The 20,925-nt window shown below is 31.3% G+C and overlaps 1 protein-coding gene across 6 annotated transcripts in view; it reads right to left on the reverse strand.

Annotated features, from left to right (window-relative positions):
* The window catches only part of LOC130443402 (polypyrimidine tract-binding protein 2), a 431,147-nt gene that overhangs the window by 149,955 nt on the left and 260,267 nt on the right, over positions 1-20,925 (reverse strand). Inside the window, exon 1 of one of the 6 annotated variants that reach the window (XM_056777993.1) lies at positions 2,009-3,243. The exons of 4 other annotated variants lie outside the window; for them this stretch is intronic. In XM_056777993.1, coding sequence (XP_056633971.1) covers positions 2,009-2,128 — 120 coding nt within the window. In that variant the 5' untranslated portion in view covers positions 2,129-3,243. Of the gene's footprint in view, positions 1-2,008; positions 3,244-20,925 lie in introns of those variants that run through there. One more of the 6 variants, XM_056777991.1, reaches the window with a different exon arrangement.

Below are 20,925 nucleotides of genomic sequence, written 5' to 3' on the forward strand. Positions count from 1 at the left end.
AGATAAGGAGTCATTACAAACAGGTTGAATAGCTTTTAGTCCAAGAGCCCCAACCAAAAAAGTAAGTTCTGAAAAAAACGTGGGGGAACGGGTATTTTTTTGAATGTGTTCAGGGGTGTTCCCCTGAATATAAATCCAAGTGGGCGTCTTAAGGGAAGGGGGCTTCACTTCAGCCACCATTTCGAAAAACACGTTTTATTAAATATCTCGCGAACCGCGAATCGTACGACAAAAATTGTGGAGATCATTATTGTAGATAATAATGTTTGCAATCTTTTTTATTTGAAACTTTTTTTTGTACAACGCATAGGTTTTTAATTATAACGCTCCAAATTTTTTTCAATGTAGTTTTTGCTAAATATTTAGTTAATGGTCAAAAATAAATTAAAAATGGTAGTAACTGAATTGTAAAGCATAACATTTTTTTATAAATTTCATTGGAAACCTATGCGTTATAGAAAAAAAAGTTTCAAATAAAAAAGATGGCAAATACTATTATCTACAATAATGATCTCCACAATTTTTATCGTATGATTTGCGGTTCGCGAGATATTTAATAAAACGTGTTTTTCAAGATGGCAGCTGTGAAGTGAAGCCCCCCTCCACTTGGATTTACATTCAGGGGACACCCTCGAACGTATTAAAAAAAATACTTATTTCCGTACGGCTTTTACAAAAAAACCCGGCTCTTGACTAGCAAGAAGAAAAAAATATGACGATGGGAAAGATTTAGTGTTCAGTGTTGTGAATTAAGAAAATCATCAAAAAATTGCTATAAGTGTGATGGCAAAAATTAGAGAAAAATAAAAGGCACATCGATTTCTATTTCAATTCTTCGAACGATAAGGCACAATTGCCAGATTTACTTTATAGAAAATAATACAAAAAAAAATGAAAATGCGAGTAATATTTAGTTTTTCAATTCTAAAATTTGGTTTACGAGAGTTGCTATACTAGTTTTGAGATATGGCAACACGGATGTCAGTATGTCAAATCTGTCATTGCCGTAATGAAGTGCTGAACGTGTTGTGATACGAGTGCTATTCGAATTGTTTACTTTCGAAGTGGATTAAACCACCTCGCTTCGATTTTCGGTGATAAAGCACCATATCGAGTCACTGTTTTTGCTGGTTTTTCGAATCGAATTGTGATCGCACTTCGCTACAGGATTAATTTTGTGAAGGTCGTCCAAAATCGTGCCAGAATATATCGATGCAGTACGTAAACTTAAGGGCATACTTGGGCATTAGCTACATTCGCATACATTCAATATTGCGTGAACTTTTGGCTGTCAAAAAGATTTTTTCGTATAATTTGACAATCCTTGTTTGAAACCCATGATTTCTTCTTATTCTCGCAGGTCAGAAATAAGCTGCGAGGTCAAAGTTTTTCTACACCTTAAAAAGCGGTTGATGCATTCAAATTACATGTTTTTGAGAAATGTAAAAATTCGACAATTGGTTCAAACGCATACAAAAGTGTTTTGATTTATAAAGGAGAAGATTTTGAATAAAAAATAAACTTAATTCCAATTATAAATAATTATTTTTATTTGTCTATCTTAAAACTTGAGCAACGACCCTCGTATTCCGTTTCAATTGAATCCATGACTGTAGAAATTCTTTAAAATAGATTTTATCCAATTTTTTTTAATATTAAAAATTAAAAAAACAGAATATCTACGTAATATGATTTCATATCACATCATGAAATTAATTTTAAGCAATAAATGCATGTTTTAGTATTTTTCCATTGAAAAATATCATCAAAATATAATAAAATAGATTTTTTAATAATATTCATGCATTTTCATGAACAAAAAATCAAATTTCTCTGCCATTTTCGAGTTTTCCGTAGCGAAATAGTAAAATATTTTGCAATGAAAATATTTTTTCTAAAAACATCTAAAAATAAAACTTACAAGTAGAACCGCAGTTTTCAAAAGAAAACGTTATTCACAGACACAAAACAGGTTTACAACACCAATTCAGACAAAAATAGTCCTTACCATTTCGTAGGCAAATTTTTCGGGGGAAGTAGCCAGTGGCGGGTTGTCAAAATAGTTGATTTCCGTAAATCGGTTGACAATTAACGTGCTCGGTGCGGTCAATTGATGATTATTGTACATGTGCTGGGGGGCACATTGGCCGCAAGGACAAGGTACGGCAGGCTGAGGTGCGTATGCTGGAGGTATCTCGGGACAAGGTATTACAGGACACAAGGGAACTACGTAGGGATATTGTCCGGGAGAGTTGAAAAAGTACGTCGTGGTTGCTAATATCGCAAGACGCGATTATAGATAATCGATTTTGATTTTTCTTTATTATGTATTTATTCTAATTTAATATAGAATCAGTTGTGAGCGAATCGATTTCTTAACTGATCAGATTGTCGATTAAAAAGATTGTCTTTTGGTTAAAATTATTTGGTATTTCCTATTGCACGATTGTCTACTATGATTATAATTTTTTTTTTTTTTGATTGAAATGAGCGTTATAAAATTTTTATTTAATTAAAATAGACTATATAATATATATTCTTTTTACTTACTTACAGATATGTCCTTTTACACTAATTTTTATACTAAATCTTTAGATACTATAAAACTTTAAGCTAATACTGAATTTATTGCACACAACCTTTGTTATTTAATTATATTTTAATTTAAAGTAAGTCAAGATATGTTTTTTTATACTAATTGAAACTCGTAGGTAAATGTGCTTTATTTCAAATTCCAAAAAAGTTTATATACTGATTGTCTTAATTTTGAAAATTAACACTAATAATATTGACTCTTCGAGTGAACCCTTACGATTTTTTTTTTAATTAAAACTATCTTTTAAATATATACGGGACGGTCTAAAAACAAGTCAACTTGTGTTGACGATAGTACTAGTCTACAAACACTGATTACCTTATATAATATTGATGATTGTCGGTAAATTCTTGGACAAAAGACTTGATACCGTCTTTGCCTTTAAACGACGATAAACTAAAAATAATGTACTTAAAAAAAAGGAACGTATTGCACTAGTTGATACTCGACGAATATTTTTTAAGAAATTTCAAGAATTTATTGATAGAGAATAAAAGCGAAAAATACACCGAGGAAGAATGAGTGAAATAGGCAAAGGCGATTAAGACTTGACGGGATTCGGGATAAAAGTTGGTGAGCTGAGTTCGTATAGGAAGTATAAGAGGTATTAGACCGCCGCACACTAAGCGAGTTAGGCCCGGACTGTTGGATTGAACTCGACGTTCCGGTAAAAGAGAAGCGGGGCCGAACGCACGCATGCGTATTTATACGTAGAAATTCTTGCGGTGCCCCTATCACCCCCACCCGCTGACACCGTCAATACAACCTGATGCATGCGGGCTCGAGCCGCGTTGCCGACTTTTCTAGGACAGAACCATTTTTCAGACTTGTTGAGCTATTGATCCAAATACCGAGTTTGAAGAAAAGTTCGCAGTAACTGGAGCAGTAAGGAAAAATGTCGAATTGAAGAAGAAGACCACTCCAATGGTTGTAGGGCGAAAAATTCATACAAACTCTCTGTTGTCATTCAATTATTTACAATTCATTCCTATATTTTTCAAAATTGCCCACAAAATTTCCTTCAGAATGCTATTTCAATGTGAACTGTTTCAAACAGATATATTTTGACCGTTACAGAAGATTTCGCTGACCATACCAACACTTTCCAGTTGAACTTGTCATTTCTTTTTGAAATAACACTTCTGAACTTACTTTCTAACCTTTCGGATAATAATAGATCTTATAATTTGCCGATTTACATCCATCAAAAGTGAAATTTGATTCTTCGTCGATAATGATTTCCAAAACTTCAACGGGCGAAAACTAGTTTTTATTGAGAGTTTTGTATTTACTTTTCTGAACGTTTGGGTGGCGATTTTCTTGATTTTTAGACTACATTCTGTCACTTTAGAATATTTCTTCAATATTTCTTATCGATTCTAAATTTTTTCCCCAATTTTCGCAAACTGAGACTTCTAAATTTTGTTTTATACCTTTCTGAACGTTTGGGTGTTGGTTTTCTTGATTTGTAGACTACATTCTGTCACTTTAGAGTATTTCTTCAATATTTCTTAACGATTCTAAATTTTTTCCTCAATTTTCGCAAACTGAGACTTCTAAGTTTTGTTTTATACTTTTCTGAACGTTTGGGTGGCGATTTTCTTGATTTTTAGACTACATTCTGTCACTTTAGAATATCTCTTCAATATTTCTTATCGATTCTAAATTTTTCCCCAATTTTCGCAAACTGAGACTTCTAAATTTTGTTTTATACCTTTCTGAACGTTTGGGTGTTGGTTTTCTTGATTTGTAGACTACATTCTGTCACTTTAGAATATTTCTTATCGATTCTAAATTTTTTCATAGTCTCCCAGTTTTAACTCTCTCTCGCTTTAACCAAAGTTTTTTTAAGACTTTGGTGATTTTCTGCATGATCCTGACTTCCTTTTAATCGAAATACCTGTCTCAACACGCCGATAGATATGTGCTAGCGTCGTAGGATCATCATCAGACATTTTCGATTATCGGCACCGATCTAACCAATTTCATTTTCCAATTTTTAGAGTTTCCTATCCAAATTCAACAATTTTCAATTCATATTGGAATATACAAGAAGTAAAAAGGATATATCAGTTGTTGAAAGTTGACAAAGTCAATTGGTTAAAAAAATTTATTTTCAAAACTCATTTTTTTCTGATTAGAAGTCGAGTCAGGATTTCGAATTCGTGATGGATATGTTAGATCAAATTTAATTTGTAATTTTTACAAATTGAACGTTGTAATGTAAATTGTAGCCTCCAAATTTTTTTTCTGAAAGAATGTGCGGACTAAAACTCGGCAATTAGTTCCAGAGAGTTCATCGCTTGGTAAAACGAGCAAAAAGACTCACGATTGGACTAAAGAGACCTATAGTGATGCTGCGGTGGCTAGAGCGGGTGTTTGTGAGTGGCGCAAGCTGCTAGTAGCAGATAGAGTGCAAGACGATGACAGCTTTGGAGGTCCTTTGACCAACAAGTCTAACGGAACAAAAAATTCAACATTCCTCAAGCCCATGTTTAAAATATCATAAAATAAAATTCAGTTATGAGGAAAGTGGTGTCGCGAGTGTTGTCAGAGGAGACCAGAGACCGGAAAACGATCTGGTAGGATCTTTTTGACCCCACCAGGCTCACGAGGAAGCGTCACTGCTCGATAGAGGTGGTCCAACAGGCTATTATGCAGGAGTTGAACAGTATACCCGTCCAGAAGTTCTTGGAAACGTAAGAAAACTAGAAAACTAGCCGGCAGTAGTATATAGATGCGAAAAAATGCTATTTTAAGAAATTTTAATCGATTTAATTATTTTCAGGGATTAATAATTTTGTGCTACTACTTTCAGAATAGAATTTGTACGATAATAATTTGTTTTATCAAACTGTTCAATTTGATTTGAAAAAAATATGATGATATATTTCCGGTAAATCGATCTGACAACGCCGCTTACACCGTTTACAGGTAGACAAGGTAGAGAGAAGCAACAATTCTCCCATCAGCCGCGCTATGCCAGAACAGAAACAGCATAACGTCAATGTACGGCCAACTAGTTGCTCCTGCTCTTTCCGATGCTGTTTCGTAGCAGCGTGTCAAGGAGGTTGGAAATTTAAGCGCCGCCTCTGATTCGTGTACCCTCCTTCCCCCCGACGGACACGCGCCGCGATGCGTTTTTGTTTCCCGCCGCACTCCGCCGACTACCGCGCCGCCTTCGATCATATTTGTTTTTCTTTTTTGATTTCCAGGTAATTTTCGATGAGCGATGAATAGGGGTCTTTGACATTTAGGTTAGTGGGATTGCAATAAGGGATGAAAGATAAACTGAATACGATATTGAAAATTGGGTACGCTAAAAATAGTATATTAGCAAAACAGACTCAAATTTATAAAAATAATTGACGCATACAGGTTACTTCAAAATGAGATCTATATGTTATATATAAATAAAAAAAATAGTAACAAAAATCACAAATATAATATTAAATAAGCAGAATATATCATTTTTAAGATCTAGAAACCCTAGAAAACAAAAAAAAATATTAAGTACTCAAGATTAAAGAAAAAACCTCATAAAGTTATCGCTGCTATAAATTTGTCTGTGTTTAGTCTTTCTGTCAGTTTTATAGATTCCACTTAAACCCCATTAAGGTATCGTATTTATTATCTAATTATTGTTAATGTGACTATAATGAACCATAAATATATTTACTATCTAATTTTATAATTATTATTGTATACGATAAGAACTAATATATAAAGAAACTAATACTGGGTTCATTCAATTTGATATTCATCTAGTACGCCAGTCAGATTAGTGTAACTTTAAAGTATTAAATCCTCAGTCGGCTAAATAAATTGTTTTTAAAAAGCAAATTGGTGAATTGAGTTATTTAATTGTATTGTTAGTTTTCACAATTTCTTCATGTAATTTTTGATATATATATATATATATATATATATATATATATATATATATATATATATATATATATATATATATATATATATATATAAAACAAAATTAAACAAAGTAGCGTGTGCCGAATTTCTAGAATCAGCGTAGCTCCGCTGAAACCTAGGCGTTCAATATCTGTTCGCTTCGCTATTTCAAGAAAGATTGAATTCCTCTCCGATCCAAAACGTCTTGTGTGGATTCATGCAAGTAAGGAATAGAAGTGAGTGCTATTAAGCAATTGAGAAGGTAGAGGAATGTAGGTATGTTGGTTTATCCTAAAACGTCTACTAGATATTTCGGAGAGGATTAAGTTAATTGCATGCTGTTAAGACATTAAGAAGACAGTCGAAGGAAAGAATGTAGTGAATGATTGGGAACCTGTATAGTCACAGATCTTTTTTCGATGTTGAGAATATTTGAGGCAAATCTTTAGCTTTCATTTGATGGAAAATTCTACAAATTATACTTACTTTTAACTCTAAAACACTGATTCCTGAAAAGTTATGGTGATTGTCATGCACCCGTTGGGTTAATGAGTTTTCCTCAAAAGTGAAAATGACTGGGTCCTAGCTATAAGCTTCTTCTGCTTTTCCCCGTTGTACCTCAACGAATTGACATTTCTCTAGCCAGTCACAAAAAACAGTTGAAGAATAAAAGCAAAATCGAAATATTTCCGACAGACAAATGAATAACTTACCTAGTGTTTCTTAAAACCGAAGTCAATAACGAACTTAGAAGGTTGTGGGATTTATTGTGATCTTATTGCAGAGGTGGTTCCCTATACTGCACAAAATCTCACATACACACTATTATTGTATATTGGTATTAAGTTAAAATCGTTTTAGATACTGGAATGCCGCGGAAAGAAGCTAAAACAACTGATATATAACCTCACAAATCGTAGTTTTACATACGACTGATACCATTTTCGAACCATTTACCGTTTAATAAATAGAGGGCGAGGGATAAAGGAATTATAAATTTATAGGTTATAAAATTCCCTATAAATCTACGTTTTGTGCGACTAATTTTCTTGATAATTAACCGAGGTATAGCCAAAAAAACTTTTTTTAATTTTGTAGCAGGTAGATTTTGGAGTATGAGTTAAAGTATGTAAGTAATTTTTTGTCATAAGGGATGATTTATAGGAGGAAAATTATAAATATGAAATATTCAAGTCGAAACATCTAAAAGTATAACAAAACGCCGCGGAAAATCACTAAAAGAAGCTAGCTACATACCGTAGTAAACGTTATGCTTGAAGGAACTTCAATTAAACACGTCACTGTTTTAGACCGCGAAGACTGGAACGTTGGTAATCGTAAGTCATGAAAAGAGCGCGCAGAGCACGTTTGTTTATACCAGATGAGTGATAATAATCCCACAACGTCGACTTCATTAAATTGTTTATTAAGGTATTACAAATCGACTGCGAAGTTTAGGTATATGTACAATACACGCTAAAATCATTTATATTGAATATTTAGTTTGTATAAGTCTTCTATAACGAGCTTAAAAACGATATGGCGTAAATAATGGGGGTCATTAACAATTAAAACAACTCGTTTAATTGCGCCCGAGAAGCATAACAAGTTATGCAACAATCTAATATTAAAAGAAAGATAGAACTCGGGTCAATAAACTAAACAGAACTAAGTAAGACCATTAAAACGATTTGAGGAAACGATAATGGCTTTTATGGCAACTTAATACGATGGATTCACTCAATGATATTGATCTTTACCTTACATAAGACAAACAAAGATTTTATATACATATTCCTTCTACTATCTATAAATATTTAATTAATATAGATATAATTGACAATAGAAAAAATCTTCTATTATTCACTAAAAGAAATGTAAAAATCATTTAGACATGATGATATATATAAATTACTAGTTAATATAGTGGTAGAGTCAAAAATAAACATTAAGAACGAATGTAAAAGCCCCAGATCTGTACGTCGAGGTTCTTTAGAACTATTGAGATGTTCCATTTTGTATCTCAGGCTTTCCATAATCTGGAAACAGCAAAGAAAAATAAGGATAACTAAAAGAAAACGTATACATCCCCCAAAAGTCAAGTATGTAGTAAATTTTTATTCCTTAGAAATTAACAAGGGATAACGGTCATTCAGAAACCTATACTCGTTATACCAAATCATCAGGGTATACCAGGAAGCAGACAGTCTTGTCAAAAAAGGGCAACTACTCTATAGTAGAGACCAGATATTGTGACCACATGAACTGAACGAACGGCTGAAGATTCAGATGGAATATCACTGGGAAAACACCCCAAGTCAAAGACAATTCAAAAGATTCATTACGCTTTTAGTTAAGAAGGTTCAGGAAATTGGCAACTAGATCAAACTAGGTGTTTTGATAGATCATTACCTCGCTAAATATTACCTTAAAACGAGAGTTATGACAGAGGACAACAAATGCAGATTTTGAAAGCTAGTCATGGCAACAGCAGATCATCTATTCTACTAATTTCATCAAAAGAATCAAGTTTATCGAAGGCATTAACACATTGGGTAGTGAGACAAAAAATCTTCGAAAAAATTTCCTGTTTTAGGAAAGGTCTACGTATTTTGGAAGCAGAAAAATGTCCGTTAATATTACATCAAAACTGAGTGAGTTTATCACTACATTAAGTGTTATTAATACATTTTTCTAACGAGTTAAATATACCTGGGGTGTTTGAAACTAAGACAGTTGTTGCACATATCATCGAGTCAATAGAAATTGATCTCTTATCAATTATATCTAGCGTTGATCATGTTATTCATCTGTTGCTAGTATATTGTATATTTATAATTCAAAAATCCTTTCAGTCTATCTCTGTTTATCGCCCCAGCTAAAACATTTCCGTTTCTTCCAAGTTTCTTAGCATAATCTTGTTATGGTTCCCTGATTCAATAATAATAATATCAGAATTGCTAATGAAGTTGTTCAATGCACTGTATCATGTTTCCTCTGCAATTGGTAAGGCCCTGCTTACGCGGTACGAACCGCACAAATAGTCTTTCCACGCTTTAGAGTCAGTTCATCAAGCTATCCACTCAGTGTTACTTAGAGTCATCAAGTCGTTGTTTAGAAGCTCAATAGTTTCACTTTAAAGTTTTCCGGTATTAGTTTGGGATTTAGAATAGCTGTCAAATGTTTATAGGAGTATTTTCAGAGTTGGATCTAACTGAAAATTATATGTATTTAATATTTGTACCACCATATATGCGTCAATATAGAAATTTCTCATTTTTGATATTAATTATCTTTAGATTTTATTCCACGTATAAATAATGTTTTTTTTTGAGTTATTTTTGATTCATAAGATCAAAATAATGCACTAGAATACAGATTATGTGGTGTATTTATAGTGAGCTTACTGCAAAGTCTCTTAAATAAGTTGTTACGCTAAGATGATGTCATATTTTTGAAATAGTTTTTTTATGTTATAAATTCAAAATGAGTAATGCGATTTTGATGAAATTTGGTATGGTTCTTAATTATTATTGAGAGAATGTCTCCAGAAAATTTCGAGAAAATACTACAACCGGAAGTGAATCAATGCGCATAACTATCACGGAAATGAACATAGTTTTTATACTATCTAAAGTAGATATTTTATGTACTAAGATCTTTTACCTTACCGTGTAAAATAAGCTTGAGAAAGAGCAGCTTATAATAATGATAAACTTCAACGGATGTCTACTAACCTGTAACAAAAAAACAAGAAAATTAATGATGATTTCCTGGTAAGAAATTATACAATAAAGAGAAAAAATTACGGAAATATAAATTTTTTTGTACTAATTAATGATTGAATTAAATTATCAATGTACCAGTCGTTTTAAATCGTCAATTTTTTCTATAAACGTCTATAACTTCTATAACTTTAAGTTGCCTATAAATTGAAAATATTCTTCTAACCCCTAAAATCACAAATTTAATTTGAATTATTTAATTTCGAAATAAATATTGGTTCTCGTTCTATCTAATGTGTAACTATATGAAAAATTTTGATCATACTGTACAATCCTTCAAAGTTTACGTCTTTTCGTGAAAACTGAAGCTTAGTTTTGTAGAAATTTACGCTAACGGAGGTTGTTGATAATCAAATTGATACAAAAGTGAACGAGGATTGAATTAACATCGAATTTTCTGATAAATGTTGTATTTGGTACACTAACCATAAAAGTGGATCCATTATCTTCAAAACTTGCAATTCCTCTACATGACTAGCACCCATAATGCCAGGTATTAAACCAGATCAACTATTTCTGAACTATTTCCGTCGCCAGATATTTCTCATCAAGAGCTTCGTTTAAGGAATTATAGAATTGATACAAAAGTAAAGGGGGGTTGAATTCACATCGAATTTTCTGATGATTGTTGTATTTGGTACATTAACCATAAAAGTGGATCCATTATCTTCAAAACTTGCAATTCCTCTACATGACTAGCACCCATAATGCCCGGTATTAAACCAGATCAACTCTCTCTGAAGTATCTCCGTCGCCAGATATTTTTCATCAAGAGCTTCGTTTATGGAATTATAGAATTGATACAAAAGTAAAGGGGGGTTGAATTCACATCGAATTTTCTGATAAATTTTGTATTTGGTACATTAACCATAAAAAAGGATCCATTATCTTCAAAACTTGCAATTCCTCTACATGACTAGCACGCATAATGCCAGGTATTAACCAGATCAACTATTTCTGAAGTATCTCCGTCGCCAGATATTTTTCATCAAGAGCTTCGTTTATGGAATTATAGAATTGATACAAAAGTAAAGCAGGGTTGATTTCACATCGAATTTTCTGATAAATTTTATATTTGGTACATTAACCATAAAAGTGGATCCATTATCTTCAAAACTTGCAATTCTTCTACATGACTAGCACCCATAATGCCAGCTATTAAACCAGATCAACTATTTCTGAAGTATCTCCGTCGCCAGATATTTCTCATCAAGAGCTTCGTTTATGGAATTATAGAATTGATACAAAAGTAAAGGAGGGTTGAATACACATCGAATTTTCTGATAAATTTTATATTTGGTACATTAACCATAAAAGTGGATCCATTATCTTCAAAACTTGCAATTCCTCTACATGACTAGCACGCATAATGCCAGGTATTAACCAGATCAACTATTTCTGAAGTATCTCCGTCGCCAGATATTTCTCATCAAGAGCTTCGTTTATGGAATTATAGAATTGATACAAAAGTAAAGGAGGGTTGAATTCACATCGAATTTTCTGATGATTGTTGTATTTGGTACATTAACCATAAAAGTGGATCCATCATCTTCAAAACTTGCAATTCCTCTACATGACTAGCACCCATAATGCCCGGTATTAAACCAGATCAACTCTCTCTGAAGTATCTCCGTCGCCAGATATTTTTCATCAAGAGCTTCGTTTATGGAATTATAGAATTGATACAAAAGTAAAGGGGGGTTGAATTCACATCGAATTTTCTGATAAATTTTGTATTTGGTACATTAACCATAAAAAAGGATCCATTATCTTCAAAACTTGCAATTCCTCTACATGACTAGCACGCATAATGCCAGGTATTAACCAGATCAACTATTTCTGAAGTATCTCCGTCGCCAGATATTTTTCATCAAGAGCTTCGTTTATGGAATTATAGAATTGATACAAAAGTAAAGCAGGGTTGATTTCACATCGAATTTTCTGATAAATTTTATATTTGGTACATTAACCATAAAATTGGATCCATTATCTTCAAAACTTGCAATTCCTCTACATGACTAGCACCCATAATGCCAGGTATTAAACCAGATCAACTATTTCTGAACTATTTCCGTCGCCAGATATTTCTCATCAAGAGCTTCGTTTATGGAATTATAGAATTGATACAAAAGTAAAGGAGGGTTGAATTCACATCGAATTTTCTGATGATTGTTGTATTTGGTACATTAACCATAAAAGTGGATCCATCATCTTCAAAACTTGCAATTCCTCTACATGACTAGCACCCATAATGCCCGGTATTAAACCAGATCAACTCTCTCTGAAGTATCTCCGTCGCCAGATATTTTTCATCAAGAGCTTCGTTTATGGAATTATAGAATTGATACAAAAGTAAAGGGGGGTTGAATTCACATCGAATTTTCTGATAAATTTTGTATTTGGTACATTAACCATAAAAAAGGATCCATTATCTTCAAAACTTGCAATTCCTCTACATGACTAGCACGCATAATGCCAGGTATTAACCAGATCAACTATTTCTGAAGTATCTCCGTCGCCAGATATTTTTCATCAAGAGCTTCGTTTATGGAATTATAGAATTGATACAAAAGTAAAGGAGGGTTGAATTCACATCGAATTTTCTGATAAATTTTATATTTGGTACATTAACCATAAAAGTGGATCCATTATCTTCAAAACTTGCAATTCCTCTACATGACTAGCACGCATAATGCCAGGTATTAACCAGATCAACTATTTCTGAAGTATCTCCGTCGCCAGATATTTTTCATCAAGAGCTTCGTTTATGGAATTATAGAATTGATACAAAAGTAAAGGAGGGTTGAATTCACATCGAATTTTCTGATAAATTTTATATTTGGTACATTAACCATAAAAGTGGATCCATTATCTTCAAAACTTGCAATTCCTCTACATGACTAGCACCCATAATGCCAGCTATTAAACCAGATCAACTATTTCTGAAGTATCTCCGTCGCCAGATATTTCTCATCAAGAGCTTCGTTTATGGAATTATAGAATTGATACAAAAGTAAAGGAGGGTTGAATTCACATCGAATTTTCTGATAAATTTTATATTTGGTACATTAACCATAAAAGTGGATCCATTATCTTCAAAACTTGCAATTCCTCTACATGACTAGCACCCATAATGCCAGGTATTAAACCAGATCAACTATTTCTGAAGTATTTCCGTCGCCAGATATTTCTCATCAAGAGCTTCGTTTATGGAATTATAGAATTGATACAAAAGTAAAGGAGGGTTGAATTCACATCGAATTTTCTGATGATTGTTGTATTTGGTACATTAACCATAAAAGTGGATCCATCATCTTCAAAACTTGCAATTCCTCTACATGACTAGCACCCATAATGCCCGGTATTAAACCAGATCAACTCTCTCTGAAGTATCTCCGTCGCCAGATATTTTTCATCAAGAGCTTCGTTTATGGAATTATAGAATTGATACAAAAGTAAAGGGGGGTTGAATTCACATCGAATTTTCTGATAAATTTTGTATTTGGTACATTAACCATAAAAAAGGATCCATTATCTTCAAAACTTGCAATTCCTCTACATGACTAGCACCCATAATGCCAGCTATTAAACCAGATCAACTATTTCTGAAGTATCTCCGTCGCCAGATATTTCTCATCAAGAGCTTCGTTTATGGAATTATAGAATTGATACAAAAGTAAAGGGGGGTTGATTTCACATCGAATTTTCTGATAAATTTTATATTTGGTACATTAACCATAAAAGTGGATCCATTATCTTCAAAACTTGCAATTCTTCTACATGACTAGCACCCATAATGCCAGCTATTAAACCAGATCAACTATTTCTGAAGTATCTCTGTCGCCAGATATTTCTCATCAAGAGCTTCGTTTATGGAATTATAGAATTGATACAAAAGTAAAGGAGGGTTGAATTCACATCGAATTTTCTGATAAATTTTATATTTGGTACATTAACCATAAAAGTGGATCCATTATCTTCAAAACTTGCAATTCCTCTACATGACTAGCACCCATAATGCCAGCTATTAAACCAGATCAACTATTTCTGAAGTATCTCTGTCGCCAGATATTTCTCATCAAGAGCTTCGTTTATGGAATTATAGAATTGATACAAAAGTAAAGGAGGGTTGAATTCACATCGAATTTTCTGATAAATTTTATATTTGGTACATTAACCATAAAAGTGGATCCATTATCTTCAAAACTTGCAATTCCTCTACATGACTAGCACCCATAATGCCAGCTATTAAACCAGATCAACTATTTCTGAAGTATCTCCGTCGCCAGATATTTCTCATCAAGAGCTTCGTTTATGGAATTATAGAATTGATACAAAAGTAAAGGAGGGTTGAATTCACATCGAATTTTCTGATAAATTTTATATTTGGTACATTAACCATAAAAGTGGATCCATTATCTTCAAAACTTGCAATTCTTCTACATGACTAGCACCCATAATGCCAGCTATTAAACCAGATCAACTATTTCTGAAGTATCTCTGTCGCCAGATATTTCTCATCAAGAGCTTCGTTTATGGAGTTATGGAATTATTATTATATTTATATATATTACGTCTACGCCACGGTCCCGTTAAAAGGGCTGTTTGATATATTGATCCAAGCAAAGTTTATGTTTTTACTAGTTGATAAATTACCAAAGACACGTCAATTGGTGTCAGGAATAGAGAAATTGTTTACCAAATGACTACTATCTTGAGAAAATATTATTATGTCGCCACAACTTTTTTTTTTATTGTGTACTCCACTAAGCAGAGAATCTGCATTCATGTCTACAGGACGTGTTATACAAAAAAAGAAAAACCTGCTTATAAAATTCTAATATAGGTTCATTTAGATGTCGAAGTCATCATTTTTTGAATAGTTTACGTCTCATAACTTGTTTTAAATATAGAAAATATACGAAATTTGGTAAAGGGGTGAAAGTGAAATCGAGTATTTTACACCACAATAAAATTTTCCGAAATAAATTTTTTTTTATTTTCATTATAGACCAAAAAAAATTATTTGGAAGAAACTTTAAGACACTGAATTCAATTATTATATTAATGTGATCATCAAATATGTTGAACAGGCAGGCAAAAAATTAATATTATACAAATTATTGCCGTTTAGTTATTTGCCATATTCTTTAATATGTCTTTATACATGTCGAATTATAAACAAATTGTTGTTTTTGATCGACCGAATCCTTTTATTTAATTTCATAAGTCTATTTGGTTTTACGACTACTAATAATACCCCTATCTAATTAATTATATTTGTTTTCTTTTCCCGTTTTTATAGTTTTTCTGATGATAGCCACTTTTTTAAATCATTTTCTTTTTTTCTTACTATATAAAAATGTAAGATTCAATATCAATTTATAGGTTATACTCGTATTTAATCGTTATTTCAAAATTTAATATTGAACATTTGCTCATTTTGGAAAATCTTAGATGTTGCTGATGATTTTTCGTTTTGTTTTGATGATAATAATTATTTTTCAAAAACAATACAATCTCATAGAAAGCAATAAGTCAGCCGTGGTTTGATTGTTCATTTCCTATTACTCAGTATTCAGAAAATAATTTATCGTTTGTATTGTGTGTACATCTGTTGAACTTACATGGTTTTTACCTTATAATGGCCGTAGGTATTAAAAAAGGCAATATATATATTTCCCTATATCAAACAATAGCCGAAACAAGCTGTGCCGCATTAATTTTTAGCTAACGTAAAAAGCAAAAAATTATGTCCCAGAGTTATAAACATGTTAGTGACAACTAGGAACGGTCTATTTTCCATTTTAAAAGCAGCTACAAGCACATACATCTATATATATGTAGCTGAAAGCCTCCGGTGAATTAAGCGTCGAACAAATACTGCTACCCAGTAATGAATCGAAACTATATTGCCTTATTACAAGGGTGTTTTTCTGATATTGCATTATTTAAATCAATGAAAATAGTATTTTTGAGTTTAAATACAAAAAATTACACATCAGCCGTTTGTTTGAATGTTATAAATCAAAAGTTATTAGTGAAATTTTACATTGAATTGTATGAAACGATTTGTCAAAATGACACGACTCTACTAATCATGTAGTTAAACCTCACAATAATTTTTCAACAGGATCTAGCGGTGCTGGAAACGGAAGGGGGTGAAATAAATTGAAATTTTTAAAAAACTAACCTGAAACTAAGTCTGAAAAATCAAAATAAGTCGTTTTAAGCCCTTAATCTTGAGTTCTGTAGACAAATTTGTGTCAGATCTTATTTATTTTGTGCATTTGAAGAGTTAACACAAATACAACGTCTTAGAAAGCTATTAAATATTCTGAAATGGTTTCTAGAATAATGTGAAGTGCTTCAAAATAATTTGGAGGCTTTAAATTCTTATAAAACACTTTTAATGTGTACTGAAAATGATCTAAAATGATATGGAATATTATAAAATGATCTAAAATGATCTAGAATTATATAATGTGTTTGAAACATTTTGCATAATGCTCAAAAATTATTCTTAAATTCTTATAATATCTAGAATGATGTGAAATATTCTACCACATTCCAGAACATTATAAATTGTTCTTAAAACATCTAGCATATAATATGTTTCGTAATAATGTAGGATGATGTAAAATACCCAAAAATATTGTAAAATAGTTCCTTAAATACTTTTAATATCTTCTAAAATGATCTCGAATGATATAAAATTTTTCTAAAACGTTCCAGAATATTACAAAATGTTTCAAAAAAATCTCGAACTATGTAATGTGTATTAAAATAGTGGCGGATGATGTAAAATGCTCAACAAAACTCAAAAAGACTTTTAATGTTTTTAAAAATGATCTAAAATGTTCTACAATGAGCCAGAATATTATGAGATGTTCCAAAAAGATCTAGAACTAAATAAAATGTTTCAAAATGATGTAGAACGATTTAGAATGCTCAAAAATATTGTAAAATACTTTTGATATGTATAAAAATTCAGAGTATTAAAAAATGTTTTAAAAAGATCTGGAAATATAAAATGTGCTTCAAAATAATGTACGATTATGTAAAATGCTCAAAAATATTGTTAAATACTTTTGATATGTTCAAAAATGATCTAGAATGTTCTACATCGTTCCAGAAAATTGTGAAATGTTCCAAAAAGATCTAGAACCAAATAAAGTGTTTCAAAATGATGTAGGACGATTTAGAATGCTCGAAAATATTGTAAAATACTTTTGATATGTTCCAAAATTATCTGGAATGTTCTACATCATTCCAGAATATTGTAAAATGTTCCAAAAAGATCTAGAACTAAATAATGTGTTTCAAAATAATGTAGGACGATTAAGAATGCTTAAAAATATTGTAAAATACTTTTAATGTGTTCAAAAATGATCTAGAATGTTCTACAACGTTTCAGAGTATTAAAAAATGTTTTAAAAAGATCTGGAAGTATAAAATGTGCTTCAAAATAATGTACGATTACGTAAAATGCTCAAAAATATTGTTAAATACTTTTGATATGTTCAAAAATGATCTGGAATGTTCTACATCATTCCAGAATATTGTAAAATGTTCCAAAAAGATCTAGCACCAAATAAAATGTTTCTAAATGATGTAGAACGATTTAGAATGCTCAAAAATATTGTAAAATACTTTTGATATGTTTAAAAATGACCTAGAATGTTCTACAACGTTTCAGAGTATTAAAAAATGTTTTAAAAAAATATGGAAATATAAAATGTGCTTCAAAATAATGTACGATTATGTAAAATGCTCAAAAATATTGTTAAATACTTTTGATATGTTCAAAAACGATCTAGAATGTTCTACATCGTTCCAGAATATTGTGAAATATTCCAAAAAGATCTAGAACCAAATAAAGTGTTTCAAAATGATGTGGGACGATTTAGAATGCTCAAAAATATTGTAAAATACTTTTGATATGTTCCAAAATGATCTGGAATATTCTACATCATTCCAGAATATTGTAAAATGTTCCAAAAAGATCTAGAACTAAATAATGTGTTTCAAAATAATGTAGGACGATTAAGAATGCTCAAAAATATTGTAAAATACTTTTAATGTGTTCAAAAATGACCTAGAATGTTCTACAACGTTTCAGATTATTAAAAAATGTTTTAAAAAGATCTGGAAATATAAAATATGCTTCAAAACAATGTACGATTATGTAAAATGCTCAAAAATATTGTTAAATACTTTTGATATGTTCAAAAATGATCTGGAATGTTCTACATCATTCCAGAATATTGTAAAATGTTCCAAAAAGATCTAGAACTGAATAATGTGTTTCAAAATAATGTAGGACGATTAAGAATGCTTAAAAATATTGTAAAATACTTTTAATGTGTTCAAAAATGATCTAGAATGTTCTACAACGTTTCAAAGTATTAAAAAATGTTTTAAAAAGATCTGGAAGTATAAAATGTGCTTCAAAATAATGTACGATTATGTAAAATGCTCAAAAATATTGTTAAATACTTTTAATGTGTTCAAAAATGACCTAGAATGTTCTACAATGTTTCAGAGTATTAAAAAATGTTTTAAAAAGATCTGGAAATATAAAATGTGCTTCAAAATAATGTACGATTATGTAAAATGCTCAAAAATATTGTTAAATACTTTTGATATGTTCAAAAATGATCTAGAATGTTCCACATCGTTCCAGAATATTGTGAAATGTTCTAAAAAGATCTAGAACTAAATAAAGTGTTTCAAAATGATGTAGGACGATTTAGCATGCTCAAAAATATTGTAAAATTCTTTTGATATGTTCCAAAATGATCTGGAATGTTCTACAACGTTTCAGAGTATTAAATAATGTTTTAAAAAGATCTGGAAGTATAAAATGTGTTTCAAAATGATGTAGGACGAACTAAAATGCTCAATAATATTGTAAAATACTTATTATATGATCTAGGATGTTCTACAACGTTCCAGAATATTATGGAATGTTCCAATGAGATATAAAAATTAATAATGTGTTTCAAAATGATGAAGAACGATGTTAAATGCTCAAAATACTTTGAATTTGTTTTATTCAGTGCCGATATAATGTGTTCTTAAAAAAATAGATAATTTCCTGCTTTCTAGGAACAACTACAAGTTTCTTGTAACAATTTTCCATAGTTCTATAGCTTTAACTCCATTAAATTCGAATATGAATCTATTTAACGTGACACAAAATGAGAATAGACAGTAAAATAAGGAAAATCCGTAGTTAATTCGTACAAAACGGCTTCTTCTAAAGAAGCCTAATCATAAAACTTTTAATAACGTCAACATTCGTACGTTCCTTACGCAAACAATGCCCGTTTTGTTACATTTCGCATTCACCGTAACTCTCGTTTAGGAAAATCCCAATTATTTTATAGCTTATATAAGAAAAGCCGGTAGAATGGATTCTTTGTGGTTGCGATATCCGATATTACATTTCCATCTTATCGACTTAACTTGGGACAATACAATAGCTTGATATTCTTTACCGGACTAAATTTTACGAAATCCTCAAGCTTACAAGGTGGTTAATCAATTATGTCTACTATGTTTTATTTTTACTTCTATTTATTAGTTTTCTTCGTTGCCCTGTGCTTCCCCAGCGATGATTGATTTTTCCGAGATAATATCCATATAAACTGTTTTTTAAAACTATAATTGAATGGTTAAAATCCTTATTTGAAATGGTCAGTTGTGTTTCATTTCCATATCACGGCAATTCCGTTCCAAAAATTCCCCCAAAGGTTCCAAAAACGTTACAGCAAATTATGAAATGTTCCAAAAAAATCTTAAACCATATAATGTGTTTAAAAATGATGTAGGATGGTATAAAATGGTCAAAAATTTTGTAAAATACTTTTTAAAATATTTTTAATGTGTTTAGAAATGTCTAGAATGTTCTATAACATTCCAAAATATTATGAAATGTTCTTAAAAGATCTAGAATTATGTAGTGTTTCAAAATGATGTAGGGCGATCTAAAATGCTCAAAAATATTGTAAAATACTTTTGATGTGCTCAAAAATGATCTAGAATGTTCTACAACGTTCCAGAATGTTATGGAATGTTCCAAAGAGATCTAGAACTTTATAATGAGTTTCAAAATGATGTAGGACGAAGAAGATGGAATCGCAGAGGAAAAATTTGTGTTAATCACAACAAGGATCTGATGAATAATATTATGGAACAGGAAATGAGCTTTTTTCCATACTGTGGACCGCCAGAGTCGAAAGAGCATATATTTTTGGTGGGATTGAGGAGAATCTTGTATTTGTTTCTTACTCCCTCACTTGAATTAACTAGAATTATCAAGATTTTTGAAAACGACTTTGGAAGCATATTCCTCAAAATACTTAGTATAGCATAGATTGACGTCATTGAGGTCGAGTCACATCAATTCTTGTATATTCAACTGAATTGGCGCCTACTTTTGTCAGATATTGTCGAGTAACATCCACTTAAGCCGATTGAGGTCGATTGTCATGTTGATTGATGTCTTTTGATGTCTATTGACGCCGATTGAAGTCGAATATCATCAATTTTTATATATTCAAATGAATTGGCGCCTACTTTTGTCAGATATTGTCGACTAACATCCACTGAAGACGATTGAGGTCGATT

The sequence above is a fragment of the Diorhabda sublineata genome, chromosome 4, assembly GCF_026230105.1.
Source record: "Diorhabda sublineata isolate icDioSubl1.1 chromosome 4, icDioSubl1.1, whole genome shotgun sequence".
Classification (NCBI taxonomy): domain Eukaryota; kingdom Metazoa; phylum Arthropoda; class Insecta; order Coleoptera; family Chrysomelidae; genus Diorhabda; species Diorhabda sublineata.